General features: G+C 47.7%; 1 protein-coding gene across 2 annotated transcripts in view; it reads left to right on the top strand.

Annotated features, from left to right (window-relative positions):
• The window catches only part of LOC147693029 (thioredoxin reductase 1, cytoplasmic-like), a 154,759-nt gene that overhangs the window by 108,715 nt on the left and 24,930 nt on the right, over positions 1 to 21,114 (top strand). For both annotated transcript variants that reach the window (XM_086939275.1, XM_086939274.1), the window contains exons 12-13: positions 8,691 to 8,847; positions 10,394 to 10,501. In XM_086939275.1, the coding sequence (XP_086795401.1) occupies positions 8,691 to 8,847; positions 10,394 to 10,501 (265 nt within the window). The remainder of the gene's footprint in view (positions 1 to 8,690; positions 8,848 to 10,393; positions 10,502 to 21,114) is intronic.

Genomic DNA, 21,114 nt, shown 5'->3' with positions numbered 1-21,114 from the left:
CGCCTTCTCTCTTTGAAGACTGCCTTCCTGGTAGCCTTCACCTCTGCCAGGAGAGTGAGTGAGCTCCAGGCTCTATCTTGCAATCCTCCTTTTCTTTCAGTCCATCCAGACAAGGTTGTGTTATGGACAAGGCCCTCCTTCCTACCCAAGGTAGTCACGGCCTTCCATATCTATCACCTTGCCCACCTTCTTTCCGCCTCCGCATCCCTCGCGAGAGGGAGAGGCTCCACCGTCTGGACCCAAAACGTGCGCTCTCATTTTATTTGAATCACACACAACAGTTCCGGGTGGATGACCAACTCTTTGTTGGGTACGCGGGCGCTAAGAAAGGGAAAGCGGTGCACAAGCGGACCATCTCCCGGTTGATCATCTTGTGTATCCAGGAGTGTTACTCCTTGGCTAAGAAGGAACCCCCTGTTGGGCTGAGGGCTCATTCCACTCGCGCCACAGCCACTACAACTGCCTTGGGCCGAGGTGTGCCCTTGCAGGACATTTGCCAGGCGGCTACGTGGGCCTCGCTGCACACGTTTGCAAGACATTATTGCCTGGACAGTCAAGTCCGGAGGGATGGCTACTTTGGCCGTTCCGTCCTCCAGGACTTTCTGGTGTGATTATTGGTTCGCAGACCCACCACCACGGGGTTGGTATTGCTGGGGTATCTTTTCTAAGGTAAGGAATCGATCACTAACGGGGTCTCTTTCAGATGCACAAGTTACTACTTGTGTAACGATATATCTGTAAGAGACATTAGTTAGTGATAGATTCCTTACCGACCCACCCATCCTCGCCGTTCTGCCAACCGATATCTAGGGTTAAGGTCATCCCCTTTCAGGGCCCTAGTTTCATGGCACCAATGTTGGTTTTTGGCATGGCTCTGCGCTTCTGGCGCGGAAAAGCTGTGTCTAAGAACTGACGTCAGCATGCGGAGGCGGCGTCTAAGTACTCCGTCGACAACTGATGCGGAGCCGCAGACGACGCCTACCGTCGCGCAAGGGTACTGCTACGCAAAAGTTTCCGGATCCAGTCTGACACCTGGGGATATTCTAAGGTAAGGAATCTATCACTAACTAATGTCTCTTACAGATATATCGTTAAACAAGTAGCAACTTGTACTTCATGCTGCCAAGGTTGTTATGCGTACTCACCCTAAATTTCTTATCAAGGTTATTTCTGATTTTCATGTCAATCAGACTATAACTTTGCCTACGTTTTTTCAGAACCCTTCATCTCCAGCGGAAAGGTCTCTCCATTCCCTGGATGTTAGGAGGGTGTTGAAATTTTATCTGGATAAGACCAAAGATATTAGTAGGTCAGACCAATTTATCAATTATGGATCGGTCAGGACTGGTCTTGCGACCTCTAAGCAGTCCATCTCTAGGTGGATTGTGTCCTGCATACAACTGTTACCAGAAAGCTAATAAGACCTTAGGGGGTAAGCCTAAGGCACATTCCACCAGGGGCAAAGCTGCCACGACAGCCTTGCTCCGTAATGTGCAGATTGCAGAAATTTGCAAGGCCGCCACTTGGAAGTCGGTTCATACCTTTGCTAAGCATTACTGTCTGGACACTGATGCCAGGGCAGACGCTCAGGTTGGACAGGCTTCGCTGCGGAATTTGTTCGCACAATAGTGGTGTTGATTTCTTTTCTCCACCGCCGCTTTGGTGTGGGGATGGGCTTGCCATTCTATTCACTAGATTATGACTATACACAGAGATCCCCTACTACAGAAGGAGTAGTTTCTGTCCTGTTACTCCAGTTCTGTAGTAGGGGTATCTCTGTTAGTCATAAGCGCCCGACCTCCTCCCCGGTGGAGAGATATTCATGTAAGGAATGCTACAGGTCTGGCGTGTTACGCCTTCAAAAAGAACTGAAAGTAGAGGGACCTGCAGTGCATTCTGGGATACTGTGAAGTTCTGGAAAGTTCTCTTAAAGGCACAGTATCCTGTTTTGAGACACATAATGGCAGCCTATGGGGCTTGTCTGTCCATGTCTTCCTCTCTCATTCCAGAGGGTTTTTGCTGAAGGCAAGGGAAATCTGGACAGGCTTTGCTGTTTGTGGATTTTTGGTGGAATTTCTAGTTGAAGTACTGGACAATGTAGCCTGTTTATAGGCAGCATTATATGTCTTTAAATTCTCTCTTGTGTCTGTGCAGTTCTGCATTTTTTTCGACACTTTAAGAGATTATTTTTGATTGCTCGGGGGTCCACGCACATGGGCGGGACTATTCACTAGATTATGACTATAACAGAGATATACCCCTACTACAGAACTGGAGTTACAGGACAGACTACTCCATCTCAGTGAATACTCACATTTGAAGTGTCTGGATTTGTTTTGATCTCTTAAAATCGTTGCTTCATCACACTTCATCACACTTCTGAATTGCAACTGTGCTAATGTTTTACTTTCCTGGCTGCTGTATGGGTTCTGTTCATTTACAGGTATTTACAATTTCTTGTATGATAAAAAAAATGACATCCTACAGTCTTTCCTTTCACACACTCGGTACCCCTGCAAGATTGCAGAGAAAGAAAAGATCTAGGACAGTGAGAGGAGATTGTAAAGACCAATTACCTTGTTAAAAAATAAACCTCAATCTGTCTTAAGACCTAGTCTGATGTTTTACCTGTCTTTGAAGCGCAGAATTTAAAGGCATGTTTATTAATTGCTTGGACTTTATTGACCCACCAAAAATTGGATCGCGAGTCGCAAACCAGTTTAGGAAACCCTGCTCTAAGCAGGGAAACCACTAAGCTGATGAAGGTTGTGGCGTTTTGCTGAGCTTTGGGTCCCCAATGGTTAAAAATAAAGGCTTGATTTAGATTACCTACAGAGTCATAAAATGGTAGTTGTTCTAACAGCACTGGTTCGTCCATAATAAAAATAGTATGTTTGGGATTGTTCAATTAACCACAGTACAGCCATCTGCTTACCAGACCACCAGTACTCTTAAGTTAATACCTTACAGCTGTGAGTTAATTGGTTAATACTGGTGTTGTTCAGAAGTTGCTTCATAGAACAGACATTGCATTACCCAAAGCTGCCTGTGTGTTCTCTCCCTATCACAAATATTAGTGCCTCGTTCTAAACAGCACCTGTGGAAGTATTGGCAGTAGAGGACCCGAAGAGCTTATCGGTATGCCATGGCCAAGACTGATGTAACATACCTCCTGTTGCTCTGTAGTCTGTCTGATTTCTGTCTTCTCGCTTAAGGATTGACTGAGGATGTGTCCAATAAGATACTAACCAGAATCATTCTGCCTGCTATTGCCAGCATTGCACATATAATCTCCATTGGCACTTTTAAGCTCACAAAATGTTGTGGAATGCTTGACAGGACCTTGGTTCGCACTCTGTGTGTGTATATATAATTTCATCCACAACTACACACAAATACTGTGGGCTATGGAGTAATTCTTTAGAACACATCAAGTGAGGTTTCTTGTTAAAAAATTATGTTCTATTTCTAAAGTAAAAGTTGTGTTTTGCGTAGAAATGCAATCTGATTTTTAACTTCAGTTCTGATCTATATCATGCATTTTTAGATTACCAGAATAACCATATCCGTGCAGGTCTGTGTGGAAAGACACCCTCTATTATTTAGGGTATGTAAGAAATTGTAAATGTGGCTTACCTTCCTTCTGACATATACGGGTGTAAGTAGCCTTTTTTGTTTGGCTCAACCATTGGATCTTTGATTTTGCTGATTAGCGATGGAAAATGTCTTAACCTACCTATATGCATGTGTGGGCAAGGAAAATCCCTGCCAAGTTATTAATATCTTTTGATGTGTTTGAATTTCTTCTTACTTTGAAATAGACTGTTAGTCCTATTTCTCTGAAACGTAGTAGTCTAATAATGGTTTTTTCATGAAAAAAGATGGTTGCCACTAACTAGAGGCCAGGTGAATGTGTCAAAGTTACTGCCTATAATATATCAGAAGATCTTATTATATTTAATGTGGTATTTCATTAAAGTATTTGCAGCTGTATCGATGCAGCAGAAGAGGTGGGTTGGCTGCAATTATCTATGGCCAATAAAAATTCAACCTGTTTGTTGCCCAGAAATCTCTTTTAGATTCTAAATGCCAAAAGACTAAAGTATTCGAGGAAGTAACAATCCTAGCGTGGCAATTGTTTTTATCAACGATTGTCCATGAATTTGCTTTGAATAGCACTATCCTGTCAAAAGTAAATGAATACATTTGATTCATGTTATTCAAAGGAAATGTGCTGTGCGGCATAGCTGCAAGGAACATGTATTTTAATAAATAACATTGTGCTTTAACGTTAAAGTGGGGAAAGGTTTTCTTTCTCCCTGCCCTTCAAACAAGCAGCGAACAGAGGCACGAGCAGGAAATGGAGGCACGAAAACCGGATCACAAGCAGGGAACAGAGGCACATAAACCGTACCAGTTTCTTTTTTTTTTACGGTTTCACTGAGCTAATGGACACAGACACCGGACCCCATTCATTCCCTCACACAAAGGCCAAACACTGAGGTATCCTAGGTGAGGCCAGGCCACGCCCCTGGTACCACCGCTCCCCCACCAAGATAGACATACCCTCTACCATGCCCCTAAACCTCGGCAGACCACCTCTTTTCCCCTGAAGATTTACCTGCACATCCTCATTCTGCAGCTCGTTGATCAGCACGGCAATGGGGTAAAGCGAGTCTTCTCAGTCAGCACCAGCCATCCTGAGCCCGAGAGAAAAGCAGTCCACTTCGGGCCGCAAAGAGGAAGGAGCGGGGTCTCCGGGAGGAAGCGGCAGCTGGAGCAGTGGCGGGGAACCAGTTTTGCTGCCTTGGGGTTTCTCTTATAGGGCGTAGACGTGGAACGAGTACTCTTCTGACGTGAAGGTCATGGACGGCGGCCATCTCGAAAGTACAAAGCAGGAAAAAACAACACACGTTTCTGGTCTATAGACGGAAAATATCAGCTTTGTTAAAAAAACTCGGCCCACTTGTCTGAGAGGCGGACGGGAAACCAAGCAGCACCACCACGTTTCTCCGAGGTGAAGCAGAAATGCATCGGAGAAACGCAGCGTAATTTTCGGGTTCGGGCGTATTTTCTTTCTCTCCTCTTCCCATTGGCTGGAATGTAAAATTCCAGCCAATGGTAAGAGGAGAGAAAGCAAACCGAAAGAAGCAAACACGCCCCGAATCCGAAAAAGACTGGGCTTAAACGGAGTGACTCCCCTCTCCTCCAGTGGCTGGCCAGCATTTACGAGGCCAGCCAATGGAGAAGAGGGGCGGGTTTAAGCCCCCATACTGTAGGCCTAAAGTCTCGGAGCGAGACTGCGCAAGCGCAGTCTTCGCTAGTCTGAGACCTAATAAAGGAGTACGTACACATTTTGATTTTTATGAAATACCAAGTGACCAGTATTGCAACCTTGGGCTTATTCTATAGAGCATGTCTTAGGCCTGCTCAGAAGCAGTTTAATAGAAGTAAGATGTTTGAAGAAAAAAAATACCCTGTTGCTCAGAATGCTTAGAAACATGGCTCTCCGATCTCTTTGCTTTAAGTACCTAAAGGGTGGAATAAAATAAACATATTGCCCCAAATATCTGTTCTACAAAAACAGAGCAGTAGGCATAGCCATGTTTTTATCTTTTAACCCGCGGATTCTATTGTGCTGTAATAAGTTATTACAGTTGAGCGGCTAGGTCATTTCTTTCTGCAGATCAGGGCCGTCACAAGTGGTATGCATCAAAGGTATTATCGAATACAGTAAAATGATGAATAGAATTGGCATTGGGAATAGTATACAGTATAAATACAATTGTGGGTTTTTTGTATTTTGTAAAATAATACTGGAAAGGGCAAACTTGTGAAGTGACTGAGCATGCCGCCGCCATTCTCTCGTTGTGTATGGTTATGTTAAGAGCCTCTCTGAGAGGAAGTTTCTGCCAGACTAATTGTGCTTCTAAATTGAATCTTGGTCCTTTAACTTAGTTATTCATCAGTTTTACTAATGTGCAGTGAATGACTCAGCAGGTGATGCAATGAGATTAATAGAGACCTGCACAGAACACTTTCCTAAGGAATGCATCCTTTAGTACTAAATCTTTTACAAATTGAATTGAAGTATACTTTAGTAGATCTGTTCAGCATAATGTTGGCCAGTTACTGTGAATTATTGATAAACATTCGGAGTCTTTGAGCCCTCTGCCTAAATAGCAGGGCCTTGTTCACATGGAAGGCCATTTTAAAGTTGTATTCTATAACAAACACTTTGTTCGTTTTCTTTTTGTGTTTAGGTTCCATAAAATCATTTTGTGAACACTGATGGTCTCCGTCTTTAGTTAGCTTATTTCTGCTCGATTCCCTGCATGAAGTCTGTTATCCGTAATGGAATGTGTGGCATTACTAACTGCCAACAAAAAAAATGCTGAGTTGTTTGCGAGTTCATCATGGCTGGCCACTGCTTAAGTTTTGTCATTAACAATGCTCTTTACTCAGTTAATTTTGGATAGATCGGACCTACATTTTGCTATGTTATTTAGGTCTGGTGAGGCATACAGTGACTCCCAGACCAGTTTTGGATTGAAAACATGAGATTAAATTAGATTTGCCCTAAGGAGTCTTGGCGCTGCCTGTAAAGTGAAACGGACTGGCAGATAAAAGTAGAAGGTGAGGCTGAACAGCCAGATTTTTAGTTTCTTTCTAAAAACCAGATAGTTGAATATATTCCTTAGATCTGAAATTCTATTACAGAGGAGTGGTAGCTTATGAAAGCTTCTACCTTCCCGGGAGGCTTTGGAGATGAAGGAGCAGACACTTTTTTTAGCTGAGGCTGATCGGAGATCTGTTTGGGATGTACTACAAGAGCGACTGGGCCATTGTGGTAAAGTGATTTTTGCACTATACAGAGCGCCTTAAAGGCAACTCTATTATAAATAGGTAGCCATTGTAGCTCTTGCCTTGCAAAGGGGTACGAATTTTCTTTTTCAGAACCCAGACTGCTCCTTTTTGCAATCTCTGGAATCTACCCCAAAAACTTGGTTTTACAGTATTACAAGTGTCTAACTTTGAATGCACCAGGGAAGTAACCACTGTCTTCTATGGGTCAAATGGTAAAAAAGGGAACACTTTCTTCAAAACTTTTCAAGAATGGAAATATGAGGAGGCCAAGAGACTAGCTTGATCCCTAAAAGACTGATTGGAGTCAAAAAAGTATTCCAAGATTTCACGTTTTGACCACAGATTGAAAGGGTCCAAGGACCTGTGGCCACCAGGAGTTATTCCAAAAGGAGGTATCAACTGAAAAGGAGAACATCTGTCTTTTCAGAATTCAATTTAATACTATGGGAGCTCCTCCAGTTAAAAATTGCACTTGTGAAGTTGTTAAAACAAGACACCGCCTCATCGATATCATTTTTATGGGAGCAATAATTTGAGTGTCGTCGGCGTAAGACCCTGTCGAAAAATTGAATGAACTTATGAGACTCATAGAGGGAGCCACATGAAGTTGGGCTAGAAGATGTGCCTTGTGGAACCCCGCAAGGCAGCGAGAACTGTTTAGAGCTGAAGTCTCCAAAGTTAACTGTTTGCTCCCTATCGTCCAGGAAGAAGCAAAGTAAATGGAGGGCAGAGGTGGGTCCACATGGAACACCACAACCTTGTCATCTTATCAAGGATTTCCTGAACTTCTTCAGATACTGTGACAGTGCAGATCTGGTAGCGTGGGCTCTCCTAAAGCCCAACTGTGAGTTATCAAGAATGCCATTTAGAGCCAAAAAAAGTAGTAGGAGTGGTGTGAAGATGTCTTTCTAGAACTTAAGCTAGGAATGGAAGTCTAGCTATCTGGCGGTAATCCTTTTCTTCTGTCTGATCCAAAGTGGTTTTTTTTCACAAGTAGAAGAATGGTATCCTGTTTTTCATTCAGTTGGATAACAATTCAGTGGTCAAAACAGATATAAACCCGCTAATTTAATTGTTGATTAGGAGAGATCATCATGCTACAATTATCCCCAGAGGTTCCCCTAGAATTCCGGGCCAATAACTCCTATCCAAGAGCTGATTTGTCTCCAGGAGCTTTGCTGAAGGCGTTCCTCACTAAATGTACAAATTCTCGCTCCCCCGGCTGATCTAGCTGTACAAAGGAATGATTTCCCATCCCTCTTCAGACGATCTGTTTAATGCTGTGGCTACAATTTTTTGCATTGTGCTTAGAAAGTGTAAGGAGCAGACCTCCCTTGTTTAACATCCCTGTTCATATTTTATGCACTAGACTAAGGATTTTAATAAACATTTTAATCTTCATGTCCCCGTTTCTTAGTGATGTCTTTGTGTATATTTACAAACAAAAGCTTTGTCTGAATTGCCACTGTCACTGAAGCTCGACTGCCTAATGGTACTATGAAACCCCTGCAGACACAAGATTGCTGAGCGTCTGTGAGGACTGTAGTCCAACTGGTTTTTCTAATTTTGTGTTATTGCATTAAGTTCTTGTGTAGAGACTTGAGTTCTGGCATCCACAGTAGCCATTAACAGTTTTGTATACAAATGAATGTTTGACTGCATTTGGCCAATATTTGGTGGCCCTACCAATGCCAATGTGTGGTCCTGGTTGCATGTTGGGTGCCGAGATTAAGTAGTGAAGGCATTCTCAATAGGCTTGGAGTGATTTTGTTTCACCATGTACCACCATTCTTATCTTTAAATCCTCTAATTTTTATTTCTAGGAATGGTAAAGTCCCTGTTAATGATGAAGAGCAAACAAACGTGCCCTATGTGTATGCTATCGGAGATATTTTGGATGGGCAGCTAGAGCTCACACCAGTTGCTTTTCAGGCAGGAAGACTGCTGGCACGAAGGCTGTTTGGTGGCTCCACTACAAAGGTAAAACTCCCATCTGTTCTTCAATTTGAAATTATTTTTAAAAGGTTTAGAACTGAAAAATATTGGGCTGGTGGGAATGACAGTCTAAAAGAGAAGAAAGTGAACTGTCACTTTAAGGTAGCTGGGCTGAACATCTGAGAAGATCTAGAACACGAAAGGTGCAGGCACTTATTCCTGTTGCTATATAGCATAAGTGATCCCAAATAGAAGCATTTCAACCCATGTTAGACCTGAAGAGAGCAAATAAATGAATCAAAAAGGGAAACTTTCAGGATGTGGGTGCTTGAACAAATCTACCGTCAGTTATAATGGAAGTATTTGATATGTGCACCCAGCAGACTGAATTCCAGTCTGGAGATTCACACAGGTTTATGGACAACTTGAGGGATTGCTCACAATGTGAGGGTCAATATTAAAGTGTGGGAAGTCTGTATCCGCATAATTTGCAAGTAATGATCTATGGGTGTAAAAGTCTGCCCAAGAGGGTTGAGGTCGGGCTGTTCTATACTCTTGAAATGTCTTCAGCTTCAAGCAGTTCCTCGCCCAACTGTTGGATAGATATCTTCTCCTACTCTTTGCTGCTTGTATACTTATTGTCCCAAATGCATGACCCCTTGATGTTTGAGTGCCTAGAAGAAAAGTGGGGGTAGCTGCACAGGAGTTTGAGGACAGGTTGACTTTATTTCATGGTGTCCCAGTCACTCAGTTTAAGGTAAACTGAATAGCAGAACAGTTCAGTGAAGGTCTACTTCAACTATGAAATTTACTTGGGATATCTGACCGTGCAGTAGAAGTAGTTGAGCAGAATGTTTCCCATGATAAATATTAACGGGGACCCTGTACATAGGTAGAAATAATCTAGGTTCATGAATTCAAACAAAGAAAGCCGTCAGAACTGAAGTAATTTTGGTACCTTTGCAAATTCTGGTGCACCAAAGTTTGTTAGAACCCCATAATCTGATTGCTTTGACTCCCTCATGGTGAGAAGTGACATTTAGTTTGTTGGAAAACCGAAGGTCCCAAGTCTGTCTGCTGTGAAAAACCTTGATCCTTTGCATGTGCCAAAACTAAGCATCTCCCTTTGAACTACTAGTACTGATTAAATCAGTATGTTCTGTTGTAGCCCAATGGCCCTGTAGCTTTTCATCTGTTCCTGACGGTTATTCCTTTCCTCAGTGGCTTGTGGCACACATTGGGTGCATTTTGTTCTAATGAGTTTTTTTTTAATTCAGCAAACTGGGTTGTTAATCTGGTCAGTGAGACCTATACATTGAGATCTGCTTCTACCCTACTTCTGCCCTCCAATTTTCTGTCAGTTGAACTCTGTAAACAATTCCTGAATTTGCTTTGCATGTCTGAGTTTTACAGACCTGGGTCATACGGGTATGCCTGGCTAAGAAAACCTCTTGAGCACAGTAGTAGCAATTGCATGGCATGTTGTACTTTAAGTCCAATGTATTCTGGTGTAACCTGAAACTTTTTGAGCACACTATAATTATTTTCGTACCAAGAATGAAACTAATTTTTTTTTTCCCCCCAATTTCAGTGCGACTATATCAATGTTCCGACTACTGTTTTTACACCAATTGAATATGGTTGTTGTGGATATTCAGAGGAGCGAGCCAATGAGGAGTTTGGAGAGGAGAATTTGGAGGTGAAAATCGGATATGTTTAGAATCTAAAGAATTTTGATTGCATTTTTTTCTGGTTCCCTAAAATATCTATGCTCTTCAATATGGGTATCCTGCATCAAACTTGTCATCGTTTTCCAGGAATTTAGCTCTGATCTCCCCTCCCACAATAACCACTAACCTTTTTCTTTTTGTTGTGCGCACAAGTGCATTCATTAGTGATATCTGAAAGAGACACGTTAGTGATAGATTCCTTACCTTAGAATATTCCCAGGCGTCAGACTGGAACAGGAAATTTTTGCATAGCAATACCCCTGCGCGTCAGTAGGCGTCGTCTGCGGCCTCGCGTCAGTCGTCGGCGCCGGAATGACGTCGTCAGAGTACTTAGACGCCACCCATGCGCGCTGACGTCAGTTTTTCTTTTTTCCGTGCTAGCTAGCCCAGATCCGGAGAAGCTCTACCCCTAGTCATTTTTTGACTAAACTTTTGATCTTTTTGATCTTTCTTTTCGAGTCTTCGACTCTATCGGTGCCGGTAAGGATGCCCGGGTTCAAGCCCTGCTCGAAGTGCGACCGACTGATGTCGGTCACGGACCCCCATCGCCGGTGCCTGAAGTGCCTAGGCCTCGACCATGACGATCGAACCTGCTCCAACTGCCAGGCCCTGACGTCGAAGGCTAGGCGGGAGCGGTCCCGCAAGCGGCTCGAGCTGCGGCAGTCGGCCCCGTGCCACTCCAGGTCCCGGTCCCACTTGAGGTCGAGGGACAGGTCGCGAGGTCTGAGACATCGAAGCTCCGGGAGTGGACACCGGTCGTCAGGCTCCAAGTCCTCAGGTAAGAGACAGAGGTTGGAGCGACGTCCTCGTTCCGCCGACCCACCCCGATGCTCGCACTATGCAGCCGGGGGCTCGGGCGACACCGCCAAGGCGGCTCTGCGGGAGTCGCGAGCGTCGCCTGCCCCACACCTTCAGGTCCCTGGGCACGGTGCGACGCCAGAAGAGATCGAGCGGTACCTTATGGCCATGAGGTATCTCCCTCCTCAGTCGGGTTTCATGGCGCCTTCGGGCGGAACGGTCCCGACCGGAGGCCCTAGCGGGTCGGGTGCTCCAGCTCCGCCGCCGGGTGCTTCGGCCCCGGTGCCGCCGGCGACTTTGGTCCCAGACGCCGCAGGACCTCAGTGGATCCGCTTCCCTATCCGGGTCGTCGCCGGTCGACCTTACGACCTCGCCGGCCCCACGGGTGTCGCTCCCGGCACCCGCTGTGGACGCTGTCCCCAATGTCCCCTACGGTCCGACTCTGGTGACGGAACGGCGCTGCTTCCGACGGCCTTTGGAGATTTTTATTTCCACGAGGAGGCCCAGTCTACTAATCCTGTTTTGCAGGTTACGGGTGACTAGGAGGATTGGGAGGGGTCTGAGGACCCTCTGGCACTGGAGTGCCAGTCTCAACAGGACTGGACATATGAGCTTTGGGAGGCCAGTGGTTTTGACATATCGCCAGACACTGGATTTACCTCCCTTCCGACTGTGGCTTTGGAGGAGGGGTCTTCATATAGTGTAGTGTTGATGAAGGCAGCCAAGGCCTTACACCTTGAGCTCCCCGTCGCGGCCGTGAGGACTAACCTCACTGAGGTCCTCAAATCGCAGTCAAGCTCCAGCAAGCCTCTGCTGCCGTTCAATGAGGCCTTATGTGACGTTCTTGTGGGCACTCGGTCCAAGCCCGCCACAGGTTCGCCGGTGGATAGGAATGTGGCCAGACGCTACCACCCAGCCGACCCATGCTTTTTGTCCACCCATCCCACCCCCGAGAGCCTGCTCATCCAGGCCTCCAACTCCCAGACCGCATTCCCGTCGGCTCCGCCCGACCGGGTATCCAAGAGATACGAACAGTTCGGGTAGAAGGTGTTCTCGTCTGTTAGCTTAGGGCTGCGGTCTGTGAATACCGCCTGTCTCTTGGGCCGCTACCCCCACACTCTGTGGGACACGGTTGCGGAGGTGCTGCCACAATGCCCAGAGGAGGTCCGGGCTAAACTCGCCCAAACCCTTGCGGAGGGCCGAGATGCAGCACGTTATTCTATCCGGTGTTGCCTGGATACAAAGGACTCACTGGGCAGGGCAATGGCAACGACGGTGGCGGTTCGACGCCACGCCTGGTTGAGGTTCGCCGATGTCCAGGCCACACTCCTGGACATGCCGTTTGATGGCCGTCGCCTCTTCGGCGACAAGGCAGACCATGCGCTGGAACGTTTTAAGGACTCCAGGGCTACGGCCAAGTCCTTGGTCCTCACGGCCCCGTGCCAGCAATCGGGTGCCTTTCGCTCCTTTCATGGCCACGGAAGGGGCGCCTCCACACGTGCTGCAAAATGTTCAACAGCGCGGTGGCGGCCTTGGAAACCGCTGTGGCGGCGGTCTGGGACAACGGCGAGGCCAGTCCACACCTCCCTCCACAGCACCCGCCTCAAAACTTTCCTAGTCCGAGTTTTCAGGCCCATGTGACGCCTGTGGGAGGCAAGGTTCGCCATCACCTCTCCCACTGGCGCACTATAACATCGGACAGGTGGGTGCTGCAGATCGTCCGAAGGGGCTACTCCCTCCCCTTCGAGGCGACCCCTCCATCCATGCCACCGCATTGCCACTGCGTGTCGGGGGATCACTTGCAACTTCTGCAAGAGAAAGTCACGGCCCTCTTGGCCAAGGGGGCCATCGAGCGCATTCCTGGGCCAGAAATAGGGTGTGGATGATGTTCCCACTACTTTCTGGTACCCAAGAAGGACCAAGGGGGCCTACGCCTATCTTGGACCTGCGGAACGTCAACGGCTTCCTCCGGAAGGAGAAGTTCAAGATGCTGACTCTGGTCCTAGCTGCCCTAGACCCGGAAGACTGGCTGGTAGCGTTGGACTTGCAGGACGTGTATTTCCACATCCCCGTCCTGCCGGCCCACCGGCGTTTCCTGCGGTTCACGGTAGGCCAAGAGCACTTTCAGTTTACCGTGCTCCCCTTTGGCCTTACCAGCGCCCCACGGGTGTTCACGAAGGTGATGGCTGTGGTCGCATCTCATCTGCGCAGGTTAGGGGTCTCAGTCTTCCCCTACCTAGACGACTGGTTGTTGAAGGCTGGCTTGCCCCAGACAGTCGTCAGCCACCTTACGGCCGACCTCCTGCATTGGCTGGGGTTCTCCATCAGTGTGCCGAAGTCTCACCTGTGTCCCTCTCAGAAGCTCCTCTTCATTGGAGCGGTTATCGACTTGGCGCAGTTTTGGGTTCGGGATATACAGGCTCTGATTCCCATCTTTCAGCCGTTATCCCGAGTGTCGGTCAGGTTGATGCTGCTGCTCCTGGGGATGATGGCCTCCTGCATCCTTCTGGTGCATCACGCCAGTTGGCGGATGCGGGATCTGCAGTGGGACCTGAAGTTTCAGTGGGCTCAGCATCAGGGCAACCTGTCCGATCATGTCTTGATCTCGAAGGGCACTGTGAGAAGTTGGCCTGATATATGATGTTCACTAGTTCTAGTGATCACCTTGTATCAGTCCAAACAACCCTTATGGTGATTGGTTGTAAGTCAACCTTATAGACCAGCTATCCTAATGGTAGCATGGACAAAGCAGTCTTAGGCTAAACTTTTGGCATGTGAAGCCAGCTGTTTTACCACATATAACCCCTTGAATACCAAGTGGAAGGACACCACACTGGTTGTTATGAAACTAAACCAGTATTTATTAACTAACATACACCTCTGAACTCTTTGAGGTCAGAGGGCTAAGCACATGACAAACTCTTAGGAAAAATACGTTTAAGTTGCTCGATTTACAATGGTGCCCTAGGGGCACGACAAACCATATACTAAGTAAGTGGAATGTGAGTCAATCGAAGGAATGGAGCTGTCCAGAGGCTGTAGGATCGCTGGGACCATGCTATACTAACTTGAGGTAAGTACTAGGAGGCCCACGGAACGCGTGTGCACTCGCACGCGAGATGCGTACAAACGTCTGTGGACAGTACAGTTTTAAGAAAAGGTGAGTACTGACGCCCCTGACTAGATAGGACAAAAACGACTGTGGAACTGGACACTAGGAGAGTCAAGCTACCCTTGAGCACCGAGATGCTCGTGTTACCTCACCCACAGGCTGCGGGTGCATAGGTGCCAAGTCGTGTCGGGTTCCGGCGTTGAAGTCTATGGAGCCTGGAGGAAAAGATGCTGCAGGCGGTCAGGTGGAAGATGTCCGGTGCGATCCAAGGGTGGATCGGTGAAGAGAAGAACCTGAAAGCAGAGGGGACAATGTTCAGTCACTAGCCAGTGACTGGAGTGGAACCAGGAGTGGAACCAGATGTCGTCGTCGCGATCAGGTGAAGGTGGACGCTTGTCTCTGCAGCCACGTGGACCAGGTGGTGTCTTTGACGACCAGGATGGAGGCACGAGCTGTCCCACGCAGGTCTCTCGCTGTCGGCAGTGTCGTCTCCGGATTCGGGTTCAACCGGCCTTGGCAAAGGCAACCCACGCGGTGAGTGGAAACAGTGTCTGGAGTGGACCAGGAGGGTCCGGGGTGCTCCCCTTTTGGAAGGGAGCAAGGGCCAGTCTGGAGCAACCAGACCAGCAGTGAAGTTGTCGGGTTTCGTCGTCTAGGTCGCAAGCCAGCCGGCAAGTGACCAGACAACGCGTCGAGCAGCAAACCGGCAGAAGGGCCCCACGCAGATCTCGTGGATGCTGGAGGGTTGGTCTTCGGTGCAGGATCTGCTCGGGGTCGGGGTCGGGGCTTCTCAGTCCCCAAAGCACTTGGACGAGGAGGCCTCGGAAGTCGTGCTGTAGCCAAGTGCTGCTTCTTCCAAGATGGCCGGTCCCACGTGTCTCGTCGCACCCACGGATCTCGGGTGTGCTGCAGATGTGGGAGAGGTCTGGTAGTCCGGGTCTCATCGGGCTCTGAAGTCTGGATACTTGCAGGAAGACGACAAAGGGAAGCCGCTGTACGCTGATGGTGCCTGCTTGTGCAGGGTGGACACTCCTTGCCCACAAGGGAGATTTCTTCCGTCTTTTGTGGAGCAGAACGTCTAAGTCTAGAGTTTCTTCTTGTGAAGTTGATCAGGATAATCTAATTTGGAATGGGACCAGCTTCTACCTTTATCTGGCTAAAGGGGGGCTGCACTACGACTAGGTCCCTCCCCTGGGTGGGACCAGGAAGGGGGGTGGTTACACCCCCTATCCTTTGTCCGGTCTTGCGCCAGCTCTGGGGCTGGAGTGCCCCAGGAACTGGTTTAGACCGGAGTATGCACAGGGACACCTTGTGTGCCCCAGGCATGTCTCATTCCTTTCAGCCCTGTCCTACCTAATACACAAAATCCTGTCTGGGGTGGTGCTAGCACCTCCCAAGGCAGTAAACCCTTTGTCCAAGCCTCCCTCGCTGGAAGGACTCCCAGCAGCAGGAGGTCAGACTTGTGTCTGTTGTGGCAGCATCCATTTTGTGATGCTGAGGCTCGAGTTAACTTTAACCGGGGTTCACAGTTACATACATGTCGTGTCCCTCTAGAAGGGTGGAATGCTACCCCCGTCGCCAGAATTGGCGAGGGGGTAGTATTCCAATTCGTATGACACCTTACTCGACATGATTTGATAAGGCTATACCAAAGTTAGCATTTAACCGCGAGGATTATAATGCACTTAAGAGTATATGGTATAGCGTTATCATGGAACATCTTTTAGGACTTGGTTCCGCAAGCTGGCTCAGCTCATGCCAGAGCACCATCTCACATAATTCTAAGGACTCTGCCTTCAGGATTGATAAGGCCTGCCATAGGAGTGACTGATAGGAATGTGTCCATTTTAGGTTTAGATATAGGTAACTATATCTAAAGCAAAGGGTGATTACACCACCTTGCCCCAGCTGTCGTTCAGCCAGTTGTCTGTTTAGATGGCCAGCCAGCGGTGGCATAATACATGCTTCAGCCCCTGGTAGTCCCTGGGTACACCTATGCCCTGAGTACCTATAGTACACTGTACAGGGACTGATGAGGTGGCCCAGTACCAATTGGTAAATGCACCTAAGGTACATGGTTGTCAATTTAGAGAACAGCTAGGCTGTGGGTCTGATTAGCAAGCCCACAGCCAGGGAAAGTAGTAAACCAGTGAAGCAAAAACCAGGGGTGACCATAGGATTGCAGACCCTACTCTCCTACAGGCACTGCGAGACAACTGCAGTGGTGGCTCACGGACCGCGACTGGGTCAGTGGCAGATCCCTCTCCCTACCCCACTCGGAGCACGTGGGTGTGACGGACGCGTCCCTCCAGGGCTGGGGAGGCCACATGGGAGAGGCGGAGATCAGAGGCCTCTGGTCTCCGGCGGAGTCCCGGCTCCATATCAACCTTTTGGAGCTGCGGGCGATTAGTCTAGTACTGAAGGCATTCCTCCCCTTTGTCCGGGAGAATGTAGTGCAGGTGTTCACGGACAACACCACCGCCATGTGGTACTGCAACAAACAGGGCGTGGTGGGGTCGTGGACCCTATGCCAGGAGGCTCTGCGGCTTTGGCAGTGGCTGGAACATCAGGGCGTGACCCTGGTGGTTCAACACCTGGCAGGCTCTCTGAATGCCAGGGCGGACGAACTCAGCCGTAGGTGCATGATGGATCACGAATGGCGTCTGAACTCGGACTTGGCGCAAGGCCCCTTTCAGCAATGCGGAGAGCCTTGGTTAGATCTATTCGCCACAGAAGAGAACGCGCAATGTCATCAGTTCTGCGTGTTGGAATTTCCAAGGCGGCACTCGCTCAGACTCTCTTCGTCGCAAGTGGAGCTGCGGTCTATTGTACGCCTTTCCGCCTATACCACTTCTGGCCAGAGTGCTGAAGATGATCAGGCGCGACCGGGCCCAGGTTATCCTTGTGGCTCCGGACTGGGCACAAAGATACTGGTATCCCGAGCTACTCAGCATGTCCGTCGCTCCCCTGATTCATCTGCCTCTTCGGGAGGACCTTCTGTCGCAGCAGCAGGGGACTGTCCTGCACCCGAACCTGTCCAGTCTCCACCTACAAGCATGGAGATTGAGCGGCGGCAGTTGAGGCCATTTGACTTGCCTCCCGAAGTCTGTGATATCATTCTGGCAGTCAGGCGTCCCTCCACAAAGTAGGAATACGCCTGCAGGTGGAACATATATTTGTGGCATGGTGCACAGCAAAGGCTGTGGATCCTCTATGCACCCCTTTCTGAAGTTCTACTCTTTCTTCTTTCCCTTGCCCAGCAGGGCTCTGCTCTAGGCACTCTTAAGGGGTACCTTTCTGCTCTTTCCGCCTTCTTACGGCTACCTGATCAGCCTTCCTTATTCAAGTCCCCTATTGTCAATAGGTTTCTGAAGGGCATCACACACATATTCCCTCCTGTTCCCTTCTTGATGCCCCAGTGGGACTTGAATCTTGTACTTACTTATCTAATGTGTGCTCCCTTTGAGCCTCTCCATAACTGTCCTCTCCATCTTCTTACTCTGAAGACTGCTTTCCTGGTTGCCATCATCTCTGCCAGGAGAGCGAGTGAGCTCCAGGCTCTTTATTCTACCCCACCTTTCCTCTCTTCATCTGGACAAGGTTGTGTTGCGGACAAGACCTTTCTTTCTGCCCAAGGTTGTCACGGCCTTTCACATCGGGCAGTCCATTACCTTGCCCACCTTCTTTCTGCCTCCGCATCCCTCGAAAGAGGAAGAGGCTCCACCGTCTGGACCCAAAACGTGCGCTCTTATTACCTGGATCGCACACGCCAGTTCCGGGTGGATGAACAACTCTTCGTTGGTTACGTGGGCGCAAAGAAGGGAAAGGCGGTACACAAGAGGACCATCTCGCGGTGGATCATCTTGTGTATTCAGGCATGTTACTCCATGGCCAAAAATGAGCCCCCTGCTGGATTGCGGGCTCATTCCACTTGAGCCACGGCAACAACTGCCCTGGGCCGAGGAGTCCCCTTACAGGACATTTGCCAGGCAGCTACGTGGGCCTCGCTGCGCACGTTCACAAGACAGTACTGCCTGGACAGTCAAGTCCGGAGGGATGGCTTCTTTGGCAGTTCCGTCCTCCAGGACTTTCTGGTGTGATTATTGGTTTGCAGACCCACCACCGGGGTTGGTATTGCTGGGGTATCTATTCTAAGGTAAGGAATCTATCACGAACGTGTTTCTTTCAGATGCACAAGTTACTACTTTTGCAACGATATATCTGTAAGACATTAGTTAGTGATAGATTCTTTACCGACCCACCCATCCTCCCTGTTCTGTGAACCGATATCTAGGGTTAAGGTCATCCCCTTTCAGGGCCCTAGTTTCATGGCACCAGTGTTGGTTCTATCATGGCTCTGCGTATCTGGTGCGGAAAAGCTGTGTATCAGAACTGACGTCAGCGCGCATGGGTGGCGCCTAAGTACTCCGGTGTCATTCCGGAGCTAACGATGCCGGACGGGGAGCCGCAGACTACGCCTACCGACACGCAGGGGTATTGCTACGCAAAAATTTCCGGATCCAGTCTGACGCCTGGGGATATTCTAAGGTAAGGAATCTATCACTAACTAATGTCTCACAGATATATCGTTACACAAGTAGTAACTTGTGCTTTACAAATATTTGTATAAACTTGCCATGCTCTGTGGATTACTCTGTGCGATTATACTCACCTGTGTTTTATAGTTGATGATTTTATTTTTGCTCATATCCCAATGTTCACTGTCATAGTCTCATTAACAGTACTTTCATTAACAGTACTTTTTATAAAGCATTCTTTGTTGGTGTCTTTATCAGTGGATCATCTACATAAGTAGGAGTCATCTTAGATTATGTAAGCAAGGTTCTAAGGGTAGAAATTGGTTCCTTCCCCGCTAAAGTTTTTCCTTGTCTCCTTAACTCATCCCTAATATTAGTTTCTCTGTATTGAAGACACTTTATTAAAAAGAGCAATCACTGATGAATATTTTTCTCTGCAAGTGATCCTCCCAACTGCTATGTTTTCGTTGGCACTGGAACCCCCGTTTCCTGTTGATGCCTATTGTTTGTTCCTTTTATTCATATACAGTCTCCTCTTCTTGGAAGAGGCAGGCTTGCTACATATTCGATCCAAGCTTAAGTAGAGGTTTCCTCCCTGTATTTTGCATTTGGTTTACCAGCAGTTTGTTTTAAAGGTCTCATCCAGGTATACTCTGGAATCAATCAACACAAAAACCACCTTAATTTTATAGCAAGTAAGGTTTCACTACTGAATGAGACCTACACTCTGCCACAAGACTGAAGGTGTCTTGGGTAAGTAAGAGAAATTCGGGACTTGCTGCAATTTTAGTCTGTAGCACATATCCATATGGGATGTCTTTCCCATGTTTCAAGGCCCTCAACTGCTGGTTCAAGAAGTTTTCTGCTGGCCCACACTTGTGTATCTTAAGAGCGCAGGACTTGGTTGTAAGACATGTAGTCCTTTATTACCAGCTCACACTGGATTTAGTAAGGAAGGTACTCTTGCTGAGGAACCTCAAAATGTGATTCATGCATTCTTTAGATTCCTACAGCAAAATAGTCAATGGAGGTAGAATAGGCCTTCGACAAAATCCCGAAGCCTAATGTGGAGTTAGTTTACACTCAGTTTTTTTTATACCAGTTTGGTAATATTGTGTTTTTAGCACTAATGCAGCTGCACAGTTCTTCCCAAAAAGCACTATGCTACCTATGCCACATTGGCACCGGAGATGTTGGCGTGCTATTCAACACCGCAGATTTCCAATATCTGTCCTTAACCTACACCCAGCTTGTTCAGATGCAATTATAGACTCAATGCTCTTACAACTTTGTACCACATAAGTCGGTTAATCCCTAATTTCGATTGGGTTAGCCCACTGTGAGAAGTTGGCCTGATATTCAGTGTTCACTATTCTAGTGATCACTATGTATCAGTCCAAACAACCCTTATGGTGATTGGTTGTAAGTCAACCTTATAGACCAGCTATCCTAGTAGCATGGATACGAGCAGTCTTCGGGCTAAACTCTAGAGGGCGTGTTAAGCCAGCTGTTATACCATCACATATACCCCTTGAACACCAAGTGAAAGGACACCACACAAGTGTTATGAAAATAAACAGTGTATTTATTTAGATCACACCAGCCCTGTACTCTTTTTGAGGACAGGGTACTAAGCACACAACAAAACTCTTACGAAATACTTTAAGTTGCACAGTTTACACAAATGCCCGAGGGGCACGGAAAACCATATACTCTAAAAGTGGAATGCGAAATTACTAGCAGGTAAGTACTGGACTAATAGGCTTTGGAATCGCTAGGACTACGTTACTGAACCTTCAGATTACTAGTAGGAGGCCTAGGGGACTCGTAAGCAGAGTGTGCACTCTCACGCAAGACAAAGTCTATGGGAGCTAGTAAAAGCAAAGTTAGTGTTCTCGGGCGAACCTGACTAGGTAAGTCGAAAACGACAGTGGATCTAGACCCTTGGATAGTGAGGCTATGCTGGGGCACCGAAATGCCGGAGTTACCTAGCCCAGGGGCTGCGGCTGCATAGGTCTGAAAAGACTTCGGGAATCCTCGTTGACGAACCAGGTGCCTGAAGAAAGAGTTGCTGGCAGGCGACCAATGAAGATTGTTCGAAGTGATCCAAGCCTGGATCGAAGATGGATGACAC

This window comes from Lissotriton vulgaris, chromosome 9 (assembly GCF_964263255.1).
Source record: "Lissotriton vulgaris chromosome 9, aLisVul1.2, whole genome shotgun sequence".
Classification (NCBI taxonomy): Eukaryota; Metazoa; Chordata; class Amphibia; order Caudata; family Salamandridae; genus Lissotriton; species Lissotriton vulgaris.
This window is presented reverse-complemented; position numbering and strand designations above follow the sequence as displayed.